This window comes from Lipotes vexillifer, unplaced genomic scaffold (assembly GCF_000442215.2).
Source record: "Lipotes vexillifer unplaced genomic scaffold, Lipotes_vexillifer_v1.1 scaffold59, whole genome shotgun sequence".
Lineage (NCBI taxonomy): Eukaryota > Metazoa > Chordata > Mammalia > Artiodactyla > Lipotidae > Lipotes > Lipotes vexillifer.
Window position 1 is genome coordinate 1,088,114 of NW_006791208.1, and position 17,521 is coordinate 1,105,634.

The 17,521-nt window shown below is 51.8% G+C and overlaps 1 protein-coding gene across 1 annotated transcript in view; it reads right to left on the reverse strand.

Moving 5' to 3' along the window:
• Positions 1–17,521, reverse strand: part of DLG5 (discs large MAGUK scaffold protein 5) — a 125,496-nt gene that overhangs the window by 56,191 nt on the left and 51,784 nt on the right. Inside the window, exons 3-5 of the mRNA XM_007464206.1 lie at positions 6,505–6,667; positions 4,604–4,747; positions 3,781–3,964 (exon numbers count right to left, since the gene is read on the reverse strand). Of these exons, the coding sequence (XP_007464268.1) occupies positions 3,781–3,964; positions 4,604–4,747; positions 6,505–6,667 (491 nt within the window). The remainder of the gene's footprint in view (positions 1–3,780; positions 3,965–4,603; positions 4,748–6,504; positions 6,668–17,521) is intronic.

A 17,521-nucleotide genomic window follows, 5' to 3' on the forward strand; every position in this document is an offset into this window, starting at 1 on the left:
TATTGTTCATCTCTGTTTGTTTGTTCTTTAATTCTTCTAGGTCTTTGCTAAACATTTCTTGCATCTTCTCGATCTTTGCCTCCATTCTTTTTCCGAGGTCCTGGATCATCTTCACTATCATTATTCTGAATTCTTTTTCTGGAAGGTTGCCTATCTCCATCCACTTCATTCAGTTGTTTTTCTGGGGTTTTATCTTGTTCCTTCATCTGGTACATAGCCCTCTGCCTTTTCATCTCGTCTATCTTTCTGTGAATGTGGTTTGTGTTCCACGGCCTGCAGGATTGTAGCTCCTCTTGCTTCTGCTGTCTTCCCTCTGGTGGATGAGGCTATCTAAGAGGGCTGTACAAGTTTCCTGATGGGAGGGACTGGTGGTGAGTAGAGCTGGGTGTGGCTCTAGTGGACAGAGCTCAGTAAAACTTTAATCCCCTTGACTGCTGATGGGTGGAGCTGGGTTCCCTCCCTGTTGGTTTTTTTGGCCTGAGGCGACCCAACACTGGCGCCTACCTGGGCTCTCTGGTGGGGCTAATGGCGGACTCTGGGAGGGCTCAGGCCAAGGAGAACTTCCCAGAAGTTCTGCTGCCAGTGTCCTTGTCCTCACGGTGAGACAGAGCCATCCCCCCCCACCGCCTCTGCAGGAGACCCTCCAACACTAGCAGGTAGGTCTGGCTCAGTCTCCCCTGGGGTCAATGCTCCTTCCCCTGGGTCCCGATGCACACACTACTTTGTGTGTGACCTCCGAGAGCGGAGTCTCTGTTTCCCCCAGTCCTGTAGAACTCCTGCAATCAAATCCCGCTAGCCTTCAAAGTCTGATTCTCTAGGAACTCCTCCTCCCGTTGCCGTACCCCCAGGTTCGGAAGCCTGATGTGGGGCTCAGAACCTTCACTCCAGTGGGTGGACTTCTGTGCTATAAGTGTTCTCCAGTTTGTGAGTCACCCACCCAGCAGTTACGGGATTTGATTTTATTGTGACTGCGCCCCTCCTACGGTCTCACTGTGGCTTCTCCTTTGTCTTTGGATGTGGGGTATCTTTTTTGGTGAGTTCCAGTGTCTTTCTGTCGATGACTGTTCAGCAGTTAGTTGTGATTCTGGTGTTCTCACAAGAGGGAGTGAGAGCACGTCCTTCTATTCCACCATCTTCACAAAATGCGTATTAATTTTGCAATTTAAAAAATAGTATAAAAACATGAAGAAAGCGCTGCCCTTCCCCTTTTTGAACTATTTAACCTTACAGCCATTTGGTAAGGCAGAGTAGAGCAGGAGGCTCCATTGGGCAAGGGGTGCCCCAGAGTGGCCATCGGAGCCTGCATGGGATGAGGAGGGGCCCTGCAGAGGCGCATGGCGGTCCCACAACGGGTCAGAAGCGGGGATGGTGTGGGAGGGAGGCGGCAGAGGGAAAGTCAGGCAGGTACTCCCAGGAGACCGACCAAGTAAAGAGATTAAGAATAATCAGAACCAGGTTTCTCACTACTAGGAAATGCAGTTACAAAAATGGAAAGGAAGAAAACAAGAATGAACCCTGTTATACTGTAGTACTGGACTGGAACTGGAAATGTCAGTGTGAACTCATGGTTTCCAATATACATATTACATATTGAAGGTATAAATATATTAGGAAGAGGGAGAGAGACACATGGAAACAGGTATGAGTGAGTGTGTGTGGTGGCGGGGGGCCGGGGGGTGGGGTGGCGGTGTACTCACATATTCCTTATTCTGTCCACTGAGAGAGCTTGGAGCCATTACACCCAGGAGCAATAAGTACATCAGCTACACGCAGCACTCAGATCATGCTTCTAAATACCATTTTCCACTAAAAAGAATGAGGACTCCTAGGAGAAATGTTTGATTTCCAGGACTAGGGCAGGGAAGTTAGAAAATGAACCTGGAACATCTTTCTTGTGCCAGAAATCAAGAAAATGCTCAAAAAATGAGGGGACATGTCAAAAAGACAGACAAGCAAGCTTGAAGGGGCTCCCCGTGGCCACAGTGGTATACAATCCACTGAGTAAAACAGGAAACCATGAGTGTGTGTGTATGTATGGGGGTGTATAAAGGGAAAACAAGCATCACTACACTGGAGAAGAAGCCTAGAGACACCACCTTAGTCAAATGATCAAAGTGAATATCATTAGCAATAAGTCGTATCCAGCCAAGTCTCAATCAACGGGATGCAATGAGAAAAAGGCAGCATCACTTCTGTGACATTCCTGCCTAAGGTGCAAAAACTCACCCAACCATGGGAATCCAACAAATCCAGGCTGAAGGACAACCTAGAAAATAACTAGCCTGTAATCTTCCAAAACATCAAGGTCATGCAGGTCACAGCCTGAGGAACTGTTCCAGACTGAAGGAGACCAAAGAGACTGGACAACTAAATGCAGTGCGTTATTCTGAATGGGATCCTTTTCCTATTAAAGACATTATTGAGACAACTGGCAAAACTTGACCCAGGTCTGACGATTAGACAGTAGTACATATCAATGTTAATTCCTGATGTGTCACTGTCACTGTTATACAGGAGAATATCCCTGTTTGCAAGAAGTACACATTTACATGTTCAGGGAGGGGTGACGGGGCACCAGGTTGGCAACTTATTCTTGAAGGATACAGGAGAACAAATCTTTGTACTATATTTGGAACTCTTCTGAAAGTTTGCAATAATCTCACAATTTAAAAAATTTTAACTGTAAATGAAAACAAAAGCAACAAAGGCAACGTCATGCTAAATTACCAGATGAGTTCAGATTGTTATATACTGGCTTTGTGTCAATCAAGCCCCAACGGTCCTGCTTTAACTGGGGAACCATAAACGTTTCTGATGGGGAAGGGGCTCTGCTTAATCGGACCCATGCTGCAATGCTAGCAGGACACTCTGCCTCTGCCTGGGACTGTCTTCCAACCCCAAACGTCCAACCATCTATGGACACAGAGCATCATCAGTCCCTGCCACGTCCCTGGGCAGCCCAGGCAGTTCCAGACCATAAGCTATGAGAGAAGAGGCACTGGCCTACATCATTCACAGGAAGTGGTGTTCTGACTGGCCTGCTCCTCATGCACTGCTGTCAATGTGAAACAAGAGCTGAGCAAAGTGATGAAACTAACTTCGAATGCAGAGAGCAGCAAGGGCAGCAGGACATACTCTCACCCCAAAATAACGATGGTAACTGTTACCATCTTGTATTTGCACAGGATTTTAATATTTGCAAGTTTCTTTCCATCTGTAATCTCACACAATCCATACAAAGGAAAGAAGCTATAGATGCCCAAAGCTCCCAGACTAAGTCGAATTCCTGTGACACAGCACACATACCACATAGAACCTCCTCCTTGGTAGCCCTTGCGATATTCATAACGATACAGAATGTGTGTGGTTATTTGATTAACATCTGTATCCCCCCTTGGATTGCAGAGACCAGGAAAACAAGGGTTGAGTGTTTGCTCACAGATGGCCTGATGCCTCAGAGAAGGCTGACACCAAAAATGCTTGCTAAGTAGTCACATGGACACACGGGTGGGTGAATAAGATGGGTGTGATTAGGTCAGCAGGTAGACGGACAGTGGGTGAGGGAATGGATGGGTGGCAGATGAGTAGGTGGATAAGGGGACAGATGCATGGATGGATGGTGGGTGGTAGGCGGGTAGACGGTAGGTAGGTAGGTGGGTGGGCGGGTGGGTAGATGAGATGGTAGGTGTGTGTGTTGGGGGGGGTGCGGGGGGTTGGTAAATGGATGGTGAGTGGGTGAATGCCTGACCTGGGTCTGGTCCGCCCCCCGCCCGGTTCTACCTGCTGCTGCTGGGCCCGGAGGTCACCGATCTCCTTCTGGTCCTCCTCGTGGAGCCGCTTCATGTCCTCCCACGACTGCTGGAGCAGGTTACGTTCCCGTAGCAGCTGTCCGTTCTCCCGCCTCAGCATGTCCACATCATCCTTCAGCTGGGTCTGGTCGCTCAGGAGCCGGCTGTGGAGCGTGCTGAAATCCCACACGACACAGTGAGCCCAGCCAGCCTCCAACTCCCACCCGAGGCACCAGCATCCCCTCCAGGTCCTAGTACCCCCAACACACCAGACAAGTCAGCAGCGCGCAGAGGCAGGCCAAAGCCTGCTGTCAGCCACATGCCAGAAAGACCCAAACTTTTTTTTTAAGAGCCTGACACCACAATGGCACACATGTGAAGGCCAAGAAAAGGAGATAAGCCCCTACCTGGCATGGACCTGGCACCTCCAAGTGCTGAGGCCTGGCAAATGTCAGCAGGTGGGCAGGCAAATGCCCCCAGAGGGGCACCAGGAGACCAAAGGGGAACGTGCCCCATCTGCCTCTCCTGTGGCAGTAGAGCCCCAGCAGGGACCCAGAGGTCCACAGTGATCTGCCTGGCCTACTGTCTCACACCTTCGACCACTTTCCTACCAACCGTGCTTCTGAAGGTGGCAGTGGATAGTATGGAAAACTGAGGCCCAAAGCCACAAACCCACGTGCTTAAGGCCCACCGCTTGCTATGTGGCAGAGGCAGAATGGGACCAGAACCCCAGGCTCCAGGTCCAGAACTGAAGACTGGCAAGAGGCAGCGGTTCCTTGCACGCTGGGAACCCTGGCCAGGCAGGCCCCACTCACTGGTAGAAGTCGGTCTCCTTGGCCACTTCCTCGCACCTCTTCAGGGCGTTGGTGTGCTGGTTCTGCAGGCTCTGCAGGTCTGACATGGCCCGCACACACTGGATCTTCAGCCTCTCGTAGTCCGGATTCAGCCTGTGGTAGGGCCTGGCCCAGACGGCAAACAGCCCAGTGAACACTGGCCCCGGGATCACAATGACAAGAATGTCTTTCCCTGGGAAGCCACGTCCTAGGTCACTCCAGCCCAGCAGTTCCCGAACACTGGTCTCCTGCATACCACCAACACCAACGCCCCCTCCGCCCCCCCGCCGCCCCCCAGTGCCTGCTAAGCCCAGGTGTCCTGGCCGCACGCAGCCAGACCAACAGAAGCCGAATCCCCAGGACCGAGGGCCTTGATGGCTGAACTCCCTGCATGGGCCGGGAGAGCTGGGAAGGTGCTCCTGTGCTCTGGGAGCCCCCCGGAGGCCACACGCCAGGCCTGCACGCACAGGGGGCCCAGCAGTCCCTGGGATGAAGCTCCTCCTCTCCTTAGAGCGATGATTCTCAATCTTGGGTACATACAAATAGACAAGGCCCAGACCAATTACGTCAGCATCCCTGAGGGTAGGACTCAGACATGGGGATTTTTCAGCTCCCCAAGGGATTCCAACGTGCAGCCAAGATTGAGAAAAGTGGCCAGGACCAGGAGTCCCCAGACCTGCAGCACTGTAGTCACCTGGGAACTTGTTAGAAATGCAAATTCTCAGGCCAGCCCCCAACCTCCGAAATCGGACTCTCAGGAGGGAGGGAGGAATGGCCAGCCATCTGTGCTCTAACAAGCCCTGCAGGTGATCCTGGTGCGAGCTCAAGCCTGGGAACCCCTGCCCTAGAGCAGGCATCAGAAACCTTTCCCTGTAAAGGGCCAATCTCTGTGCAGCCACTACTCTGCCTCGGTGGCATGAAAGCAGATGTGGATGGCACACACTCGCACACTGTCTTCACTTGCCCTGCCCTCGAGCTGTCTGTCTGAGAGACACATCCTCATAAAAGCGACCTCTAGGAGCAGGCTTTGAGCCCCGACATCACCCCAGAAAAATCCTCCCCAGGGTGAGGCGCACACGCCCGATGCTCCTGAAGGAAAGCTTAAGCCAGCCCTGATGCTGCTCCCCTCGGAACCCCTGCCAGCACCTCCCCAACCCTTCCCTGGTATCTACCTCTCAATCCCAACAAAAGAAGTGGTCAAAGGTTTTCTTCAAAATAACAAAAAACCCAGGTGGGACCAACCCTTTCCAAAACACACATGTGGCAGGAAACAACTAACGTGTTTAAAAGCCACATAAAGATCCACTCAACAATGAAGCAGTAGGCCGGGGTATCCAGGAGACAGCAGTGCCCTTGCCCACGGACAGACCAGTCAAAGGCTCAGCAACAGGGTGACTGACTATCTCTATTAGGGCAGGGGCTGCACACAGCAGCAAACAGGGGACAGAGAGAGAAGCATATTGTCTCCAGGGCTGGAAGGCAGAGAGGCCTGGGAAAGGGCTGGTGACAAGGTCAGGGCCATCCAACCAACCAGGGAGGAGGCACCAAAGTGGGACCAGGAGCCTCCAGCTGCTGCCCAGACCACCCACCAAATGACCATCTGCAAGGCCAGTAGAAAGGCCAGTGGAGGATGGACACACCCACACACACTTCCCAATCCCCAAGTTGTGTGATTCAGGCCACAGACTCCCAACTGGAAGAAGCCTAACAAGCCTCCGCCCCGCTCCCCGCATCCAGGCCCACACGGGCGGGTGGTGGGAAGGACACTCGGGCAGGCAGCAGGGCTCTCAGGAGCTAAGGGTACGCCTCGGGGCAGGGGGTGCCATGGCATCAGGGTGGTGACCCTGTCCATCGGGCCGGCGGGGGAGGGGCACGGTCGCCACCTCTTGTCGAAGGTGGTCCCGTGGGTGGCGAAGGCCAGGCGCTTCCGCAGCTCATTCCTCTCCCGGGTCATCAGCCGCAGCTGAATGGAGAGGTTCTCCACCTTCTCATTCACTTGCCGGTCAGTGAGCAGCGGCGGTGGGGACGGCGCCTTCCCGGTGGTGCCTGCAGGAGGAAGGTGACAAAGAGAACTCGTGTTCACACGGCCCCCACCAGCAGCCAGGCGCTGTTCTGGGCTCTCAGCTTGCATTCGCTCCTCACGACCACCCTACCAGGTGGGTCCTGTTACATCCCCCTTTCCCAGAGGACACCACCAAGTCAGAGTGTAAGAGGCACAGCTGGGACCAGAACCCAGGCAGTCTGGCTCCAGCATCCACTACCCTGGCCCTGGCTGAGGACCCTGAGGTCCCCCTCTCTCCCTCCAGCCTAGCTTTGGCACCTCCAGGATGGAACTGTTTTGGCCCTGATCTTTGCATCCTTGCCTGCTCTGCTAACACCAGCTGTCACCCACCCCTGGGCACGGAGAGGCCAGCCTGAGCAAGGTGGAAGGCACGGCCTGAAGAGGAAGACACAGTTACAGCTTCCCAGAGAAGCTGGCAGAGGACAGAGGCGGCCAGCTCCAAAGCCGGGCCCAAGGGCCGTGTCCCGTCTTCCCCTGATCAGGGCTGGACACTCCACACAGTTCCCTCTTCCAAGCTGCCCGACTGCCTAAAGCACTGGCTCAACCAGCCCAGGTGTGCAGCTTGGAGGAGCTACAGGGAGAGCCACCCACGGCCAAGGTAAGTGGGTTGGGGTGTAGTAAGTCCCAGGACCTCTGACTGCCCAGCCCACACCAGGCCCGCATCACTTGTCCCTAGGACTAGACATGTCCTGAAGGGAATAGCATGCCTTATGCTATTACCAAGGAACAGTGGCCACCACCAGCACCTCTGACGAGATCCCAATCTGCTTCTAGGAAGTATGCACCTCACTCAAATGTCCCAGAAAAAGAGACAAATCCATGGTGCTTTTACAGTTAACTCCGTCCATGTGTTCTCCGGAGCCCTCTAACCCTCAGAGATCCTCAGTGGGGTCAGAGTAACCCAGAGAAGTCATCCCAGTTTATGGATGTGATCCAGAGGCAGACTCACCCCAGGGACACAGTATCTGTCTCCCCAGTAGCCCTGTAACGTGTAAAAGGCAAGACGAACGTCTTCTGACTCTGTGTCATCCTGACCGCTGCCCCCCAGCAGACCATTGTTGGCTGATTTGCTTGTGCAAACCAAGCGTCCCCCAAGACAGGCACTCAGGTGCGGCCTCGCATCTTCCAGGAGTGGCAGGGAGGACTGAGAATTCGACATTGTGGGTGCCAAGTTAGACCATGGTCTGAGGCAGGAGACTCGAGCTCCCAGCTCAGTGTTATCCAATGTCGGTACGCCAACCACTGAATCTAGTACCCCTCGAAACGCATGTTATTTTAAAGCCAGCACCTCCGTAACAACCGGGATTCCTGTGCTCAGGCCAGACCTCTGCGGCCAAAATGTTCTTTAAGGTGGGGCCCAGGATCACCATTTCCCACGAGCATCTCCCTCCCTCCATGGGTTCTAGTCCACAGCCTGAGAAGCCTTCCCTCGCCTTTCCCCAAAGACCCTGGATCCTTACCCCTGCCCCCAGGAGTTTTGGAAAACAGGCTGGTTACAGCTCTGTGCGGCTGTGTAACGTCTTCCTCTTTGGCAAATGAAGGCACTTCTATGAGCTCTTCTAGTTCTACGACGGCCATCTGATTTGCACTAACTTACCCGGCTGTCTGACATGTGGGGCTTCCTCTGGACACGTGCCTGACACCCGCTTCTGGAGAGGCCTACAACTAAAACTCGGCATCTAACCAGCCCCTGGGGGGGCCGGTGGGGGGACATGATCTGTGGAGGACTGAGAAAGACAGTGGCATGAACAGACCCAACAAGCACCCGGAAAAGAAGGATTTCAATGTAAACAGTCACAACCAACCACACAACAGCACACAACACAGATGCCCCAGGCATTAATTTAACCTTCCCAACAATCCCAGAGGTGGTAAGAATATTATCATCTCCATTTTACAGGTGAGAAAACTGAGGCCCAGCAAGCTTAAGGAATCAACTTAAACTTCCACAGACAGCAAGCGGTGCCCTGGATGAGAGTCCAGGCACCCGGATTCGGAGCACGTGCTCTCTGCTGCTGTGCCTTGCGGCCTCCCAAAGACAACCATGAGTAGCACTCACTCCATGCCTGGCGGTTTATGAGATGCTTTTCATACATTATCCCATTCCATCCCCTTAAGGAAGATACTGCTGTTATTCCCATTTTACAGATCAATAAACAAAACCTTATCAAGCTTAAATAATGGGTCCAGGTCACCAAGCCAGTAAATGACAGCATACGGCGTATGGAGTGCCTTCTGCCTGACCCCAGTGCCCGAGGCCTCAACCTAAAAGTTCTCAAATGGTTTGATTTTAGGGCCTCTTTACACTCTTAAAAATGACTGAGGACTCCAAAGAGCTTTTGCTTATAGGGGTTATACCTAACAATATCTACCAGATTAGAAATTAAAACTAAAAAGGTATTTTTAAATATTTACTAATTTTAAAATAACCAAACCCGTTACATATTCACATTAAGATTTTTCATGAAAAATTAACTACACTCTCTACCACAAAACAAAAAACACAGCGAAAAGAATGGCATGGCTTTGCATCTGCGTAATGCTGTTTGGCATCTGGCTTAATAAAGACAGCCAGAGTCTCACATCTGTGCAACATCACACACCGTGGATGGAACCTGTAGAAAACTCCACTCCACAGCAGAGTCTGTGTGAGGACGAGAGTGCAAAAAGCAAGTGACATCTCAGGATCATTATGAAAACAGTTCTGACCTCACTGGCTCCATGAAAGGACCTCAGGGACACCAGACCAAGCTTTGAGAATGACTTGACCTGCGGTCAAGTTCAATAAGTATCAGAGAAGCATCAGATCTCAATTTCAGAACTGAAAAGCACCACCAGGCCCAGCAATCTGCCTCCAGGGAGATAAAGAATTTCCACCCCATTTTAAAAATGAAGCAACAGAAAGATGTAGCCCTTGGCTTTTGCGGAGGGTGGAGAGAGAAGCAGCAGCAGGACAGAAGTAGGGGCCATCAGACCTGTCACCACACACAGCCACCGCCTCCTGTCTGTCTCCAGCCGGATGAGGCCACTGGCTCCGCAGCTGGTAGGACCTGGGGGCAGCCGATCACACACACAGGGACGTGAGCGCTGTCATTTGCTCTGCACAGCATACGCGCTGGGTTCTCACTTCATTAATACCCACAGAAACCCTCCCAGATACATGCTGTGATCACCGAGTGAGAAACTGAAGTCTAGCAAAACTGCACAGCTGGGAAACCGGCGGATACCCACGCAAATCCGGCTTCACCTCCAGACCCAGGGCCTCGCCCACTACCCTGCACGGCCTGCCGACGGGAGTGGCCTCCTGTTTCCCTTCCCCTGCCCCAAAGGCTCGAGCATACACGAAACACACAAAAAGTGAGGCCATCCAGGCCTGTGAATCCATCAAATAGCAGGTTGACTTAGGGAAACTGCTGCCTGGATACCCCTGTCCTTTCACAATAAGGAGGGCAGAGGGCAGAGGGCAGAGGAGGGCCACAGGGGGCCTCAAGAAAAATCCCAAGATGTGCTAACCCAGGAAGTTCCAAAATAACAGCAAGTGTTGCAGAAAACCCTTTCCATATCCATTCAATTAAAAATAAAGTTTTACTTGCATCTCAGGGTTGAAAAACATTTTGAAGATGATGCAGTCCTTTCAGGAAAATGGTTGCCAGAATCCCCTAAACAGCTACCACGATTGTTTGAACTCCTGCCCAGGGAGGGAGCTCACTATTTCACAGCAAAGCCCATCTAATCTCTCCCCAGATAATTATTCTGTGTACTGAGTTAAAATCTGTATTTCTCCCACTGACCCTAGATCTATCTACCCGCCCAAGACCATGAGGTAGGGACTTCCCTGGTGGTGCAGTGGTTAAGAATCCGCCTGCCGAAGCAGGGGACGCAGGTTCAATCCCTAATCCCAGAACATCCCACAGGCCGCAGAGCAACTAAGCCCGTGCACCACAACAACTACTGAGCCCACGTGCTGCAACTAGTGAAGCCCACGTGCCTAGAGCCCGTGCTCCACAATGAGAAGCCACCGCAATGAGAAGCCCACACGCTGCAACGAAGAGTAGCCCCCGCTCGCTGCAACTAGAGAAAGCCCGAGCGCAGCAACGAAGACCCCGAGGCAGCCCCAAAAAAACCAAAACCAAAACAAACAAAAAAATAACAAAGGCCACAAGGTACAACTGTAATTCTTCTTCTAAACAACAGACATGCAAGTATTTGAAGACAACTGCCAAGTCCCTTTATCACTACCAGAAGAGCTAAAGTAAAAAAAAAGTGACAACACCAAATGCTGGCAAGGTTGCAGAGAAACTGGAATTCTCAAACACTGCTGGTGGGAATATGAAATCATATAGCCACTGCAGAAAACACTTTGACAGTCTTTTATAAAGTTAAACATGCACTTACCATACTACCCAGTAATCCCACTCCTGGATATTTACACAAAAGAAATGAAAATTTATGTTCACACAAACGCTAGCACACAACTGTTTATAGCAGCTGTTCAATGGATCAACGACACTGTTATATTCATACAACGGAATACTTCTCAGCAACAAAAAGGCACTATCATACACACGAGGGGAAAGGGAACAGGGACTCGCGAATGCACTATGCTGAGTGGAAGAAACCAGACTCAAAAGGCCACACGCCATATGTTTCCATTTACACGACATTTGGGAAAAGGCAAAACTACAGAGGCAGAAGAGAGATCCGTGGTTGCCAGGGCCTGGGGGTGGAGGGAAGAAAGGCTGACTACAAAGTCACAGAAGGGAATTCTTCAGGGTGGAGGATTTGTTCTATATCTTAATTGTGGAAGTGGTTAAAAAACCAATGTGCTCATCAAAACTCATCAAACTATACACCAAAAAGGATAAATTTTACTGTACGTAATTCGTACCTCACGGAACATGACTTTTAAAAAAATCTGAAGCTAAAAAAAAAACAAACAACAACACTGTGGTGCCCTAAACTGAAGTGACCATCCCAGGAGAGGTGTGACCAACGAAGAGGTGTGGCTTGTCACCCCCGACCAGTCACTGTGTTTATAGTAAACCTTTTCAAGAACAAGCAAAATCAAAACTAACGTCAAGTGAGTTGTCCACAGAAGCCTCAAATTCTATCTTTGTGCAGTTGTTCTTTGGGACTCAAATGCAAAACTGTCCACTCTCTCCCCACTTCACTCCTTCCCCTTCCCAAATCTGGAGCCCACTTGAAAAGAAGGCAGGGGAGTTCCCTGGTGGTCTAGTGGTTAGGATTCGGCACTTTCACTGCTGTGGCCTGGGTACAATCCCTGGTCGGGGAACTGAAATCCCACAAGCCATGCAGCACAGCCGTAAATAAATAAATAAATAAATTAATTAATTAATTAATTAGTTAATAAATTAGTTAATAAAAAGAAAAACTTAAGAAATTTTTATGTTCAGGGTGGGATTCTGGGGTTAAGGGATTTGGACTGGACTAAAATGGCCCCAAAACGAGTGCTGGAAGATGCCAGGAGAGCCGGCACAGGCCCTGGAGTTTGGACAAAGAGCTCTCACTCCTCTGGGCCTTGGTGTAAGAGGAAAACTGCAGCCAAGGGGAGCAGAGCCCCTTCGCCATCACGAGTCCTGGTTCCTCCTCCCGGACACCCTGGCTGATGCAAGTGCAGCCTTCTCTGTAGACCACTGAGGCTCAGCCAGAGCCTGGCAGCTGGGTAGTCTTCTTGGCTGTAAGGCCCTTTGTCCTTAGCCCCCTTTGTCACACCACACTCCAGCTGACCCTGAAGGCCACTCCCCCACTAAGTCTTCTTTACAGCTAGAGAGGTCACAGCTCTGCTTCAGAGCCCTGTGGGCCTGTGGTACGAGAGGCCAAGGAGAAAATGGGCACTGGCCCAAAGTGGTCAGGTGGGTGGAGCAGGGATGCCCAGGTAAACTTCCTAGCCTCCTCCAGGCCCTGGTTGTCAGGAGAGAAGCAAAACAGCAGAACGTGGTCATCACAGGCCGCAACAAGCAAAACCAAGCCATCCTCGCCTCCAGCCCAGGAGAGCCAGAGCCGTCGGGGGAAGACACAATCCCACATCCTGAACCAGTGCTTCCAAAAGCACCTTAGCTTCACTGGAGACCTTGTTAGAAATGCACAGGTCAGGCCCCACCCAGACCTACCGAATCAGGAACCCTGGGGGAGAAGCCAGCACTCCCCTCCAGGTGAGTCTGATGCCTGATAAAGTTTGAGAACCTCTGGTCTGGACCAAAGTCGCACTGTGTGGCCAGAGTGGCTTATCAATCCCTTGTTTTTGCAGCTGTCCAATACCCACTACATTTAAAAGCATCGCCCATTGATGCCCAGGGGATGCCCTACTTGGTCAGCACAGGACTGCAGCGGGGCTCCTCCTGGACTTGGACTGCAAGGAGGTCAGACTCCAGTGCAGCAGCTGCAGCCTTGCCCAGCTCCCAGATCTCCTTCCAGATGAGCTACTTGCTCTCGAATCCTTGACTCAGGGTCAGTTTGCCGAAATCCAAACCAAGACAGGTGACAATGGCCTGTTGCTTCCAGGCTGCTCCTACATCCAGAGCGCTATTCCTGGAAGACCCCACTCAAGGGTCACCTCCTCCCTGAAGCTTCCTGGACACCCCTCGCTAGAAAAAGCTGCTCCTGCCCCTCTGTCCCCTTGTTTTACACAAGGCAAAACAGCCAGTCGCTTCTCTCTCTGGTGCTCTGGTCTGAATGTTGGTGTACCCCACCAAATTCCTGTTGAGGTCCTACCCCCCCCACCCCATGTGGAATTAAGAGGTGGGGCCTCTGGGAGGTGATCAGGTCATGAAGGTGGAGCCCACGTGAATGGGATCAGTGGCCTTCTGACAGGGACCCTAGAGAGCTCTTCCCCTTCCTGCCATGTGAGGTTACAACGGGAAGGCATCATCCACGCACCAGGAAGCGGGCCCCCCAAGACACCGACGCTGCCTTGATCTTGGACTTCCAAGCTTCCAGAACTGTGAGAAATAAATGTGTGTGGTTTCTGAACTGTTCTGTGATAGCAGCCTGGACAGACTAAGACACCTGGCCAGCCTGTAAGGCCTAGAGCCAGGCCCCGCTGTGATTCCCTATGAGTGCCGAGCATGGGCTCCAAGAGGACAAAGTGCTCCCGTCCATCTGATGCACTGAGAGAAAACAGGCCCCGGATCCAAAAGGATCAGAGAAGGAACGGTCAGAGGGCAAGGGGTCAGGGTGCAGCCTTGCTTCCACGCTCACTCACCCCACCATCCTCTATCAACTAGAAGCTGCACTTTCAAGGAATCTTTGCTGGGATAGGAAGGAAGCCCTCCAGATCCTTCTGCTAACAAAACCAGATCTCTCTCCTTAATAAGAAAGCTCTCCTGTTACTTCAATCTGCATGAAATTTAAGGCTCATTTTATAAATGCTGCCCAAGAATGTCTCCTCTTCTTAAAACTTCCCCAGTTATCCAAGTTGAGAAAAAAAAAAAAAAGGTACCTGAGCAATTAGATCAGGATGAACGGGGGAGGAAAAAAACATCGGTTGCCTGAAATGAGTGTGCATCCCCTGGGCAGATCCATGGGGCCTACCCACAGGCAGGTTACTCAAATAACAGGCCACATGGGGTGGGGGGAAGCCTCAAAGAAGCCACGCATGCTCGGCTGATGAAAATTGCCTGGAAAGACACAGCAAACTTTAAGGCTGTTGGTCTGTTGTTAGGAGGGTCAGGCTGAAGAGGTGAAATGGGCGGACCACCTGAGGACCTAATGCCAGCCGGGAAGAGGGGAGGGGCAACCAGGTACCAGCTGTTGCAGAGAAAATACCATACCCAAGGCTCCACCTACCAATTTTCCCTTATGCTAAATATAACTTGCTGTTCTTTGCCCAAACGTTCTTGGTTAGGGAGACATAAGTGGGAAAGTGGAGGTGATGTTTTTTATTGTAAGACCTTGCCTTTCCTTAGGTTCATGGAGAAAGACCTAACAAACAGCAACAGCCAGTCTCCATCTGACTCATCAGCCCCTCGGTCGGGGGGTGTGCCTGAGATGGCCAGGAAAAGGAGTGCTCTGCCCGTGATCAGGTGAGGCTGAGCCAGGAGGGATTCCTCCAGGAGCTGCTGCAGTGGGCCATGGATGACCTCCATTCATTCCACTCCAAGGGGCTGGTCCAAGCCAGCCACAGACATATCAGTGCTTTTGCCGGGGACTAGGTTAGGTCAACTCATCTCCAACCAGGAAGGCTGTTAAAATGGATGCTGAGCCCCATCCTCAGAGCTTCTGGAGCCTGGAAACCTACATTTCTATCAAGTACCTGGGTGCTGCTGGTCCAGGGACCGCACTGCATGAGCCATGGTTTGGGCACAGACAAGTGACAGGGGACTGGGGACTGTGCTGAGGACCTGCTGGGGAAGGCTTCTTTGCTCATCAGGAGACACGAGAGGAGACGGCCTCCTTCATCCTCTGGACCATTTGCGATGATGGAGATGTTCTTTCATCTGATCTGTCAAATATGGTAGCCACAGGTGCTACAGAACCGTGGTCCCCAACCTTTTTGGCACCAGGGACCGGCTTCGTGGAGGATAATTTTTCCACAGACCGGTGGCGGCGGGGGGGCGGGAGATGGTTTCGGGGATGACTCAAGCTCATTACATTTATTGTGCCCTTTATTTCTATTATTATTACACTGTAATATATAACGAAGTAATTATATAACTCACCATAATGCAGAATCAGTGGGAGCCCTGAGCCTGTTTTCACTTGCCACTCACTGAGAGGGTTTTTTTGTTTTGTTTTGATTTGTTTATTTATTTATGGCTGTGTTGGGTGTGTGTTGCTGTGCGTGGGATTTCTCTAGTTGCGGCGAGCGGGGGCTACTCTTCGTTGTGGTGCGCGGGCTTCTCACTGCAGTGGCTTCTCTTGTTGCGGAGCACGTGTTCTAGGTGCGCGGGCTTCAGTAGTTGTGTTGCACAGACTAGGTAGTTGTGGCACACGGGCTTAGTTGCTCCGTGGCATGTGGGATCTTCCCAGACCAGGGCTTGCACCCCTGTACCCTGCACTGGCAGGCGGATTCTTAACCACTGTGCCACCAGGGAAGACCCACTGATAGGGTTTTTTGTTTGTTCGTTTGGTTTTTTTTTGTGGTACGCGGGCCTCTCACTGTCGTGGCCTCTCACATCGGTTGCCTGAAATGAGTGTGCATCCCCTGGGCAGATCCATGGGGCCTACCCACAGGCAGGTTACTCAAATAACAGGCCACATGGGGTGGGGGGAAGCCTCAAAGAAGCCACGCATGCTCGGCTGATGAAAATTGCCTGGAAAGACACAGCAAACTTTAAGGCTGTTGGTCTGTTGTTAGGAGGGTCAGGCTGAAGAGGTGAAATGGGCGGACCACCTGAGGACCTAATGCCAGCCGGGAAGAGGGGAGGGGCAACCAGGTACCAGCTGTTGCAGAGAAAATACCATACCCAAGGCTCCACCTACCAATTTTCCCTTATGCTAAATATAACTTGCTGTTCTTTGCCCAAACGTTCTTGGTTAGGGAGACATAAGTGGGAAAGTGGAGGTGATGTTTTTTATTGTAAGACCTTGCCTTTCCTTAGGTTCATGGAGAAAGACCTAACAAACAGCAACAGCCAGTCTCCATCTGACTCATCAGCCCCTCGGTCGGGGGGTGTGCCTGAGATGGCCAGGAAAAGGAGTGCTCTGCCCGTGATCAGGTGAGGCTGAGCCAGGAGGGATTCCTCCAGGAGCTGCTGCAGTGGGCCATGGATGACCTCCATTCATTCCACTCCAAGGGGCTGGTCCAAGCCAGCCACAGACATATCAGTGCTTTTGCCGGGGACTAGGTTAGGTCAACTCATCTCCAACCAGGAAGGCTGTTAAAATGGATGCTGAGCCCCATCCTCAGAGCTTCTGGAGCCTGGAAACCTACATTTCTATCAAGTACCTGGGTGCTGCTGGTCCAGGGACCGCACTGCATGAGCCATGGTTTGGGCACAGACAAGTGACAGGGGACTGGGGACTGTGCTGAGGACCTGCTGGGGAAGGCTTCTTTGCTCATCAGGAGACACGAGAGGAGACGGCCTCCTTCATCCTCTGGACCATTTGCGATGATGGAGATGTTCTTTCATCTGATCTGTCAAATATGGTAGCCACAGGTGCTACAGAACCGTGGTCCCCAACCTTTTTGGCACCAGGGACCGGCTTCGTGGAGGATAATTTTTCCACAGACCGGTGGCGGCGGGGGGGCGGGAGATGGTTTCGGGGATGACTCAAGCTCATTACATTTATTGTGCCCTTTATTTCTATTATTATTACACTGTAATATATAACGAAGTAATTATATAACTCACCATAATGCAGAATCAGTGGGAGCCCTGAGCCTGTTTTCACTTGCCACTCACTGAGAGGGTTTTTTTGTTTTGTTTTGATTTGTTTATTTATTTATGGCTGTGTTGGGTGTGTGTTGCTGTGCGTGGGATTTCTCTAGTTGCGGCGAGCGGGGGCTACTCTTCGTTGTGGTGCGCGGGCTTCTCACTGCAGTGGCTTCTCTTGTTGCGGAGCACGTGTTCTAGGTGCGCGGGCTTCAGTAGTTGTGTTGCACAGACTAGGTAGTTGTGGCACACGGGCTTAGTTGCTCCGTGGCATGTGGGATCTTCCCAGACCAGGGCTTGCACCCCTGTACCCTGCACTGGCAGGCGGATTCTTAACCACTGTGCCACCAGGGAAGACCCACTGATAGGGTTTTTTGTTTGTTCGTTTGGTTTTTTTTTGTGGTACGCGGGCCTCTCACTGTCGTGGCCTCTCCCGTTGCGGAGCACAGGCTCCGGACGCGCAGGCTCAGCGGCCATGGCTCACGGGCCCAGCCGCTCCGCGGC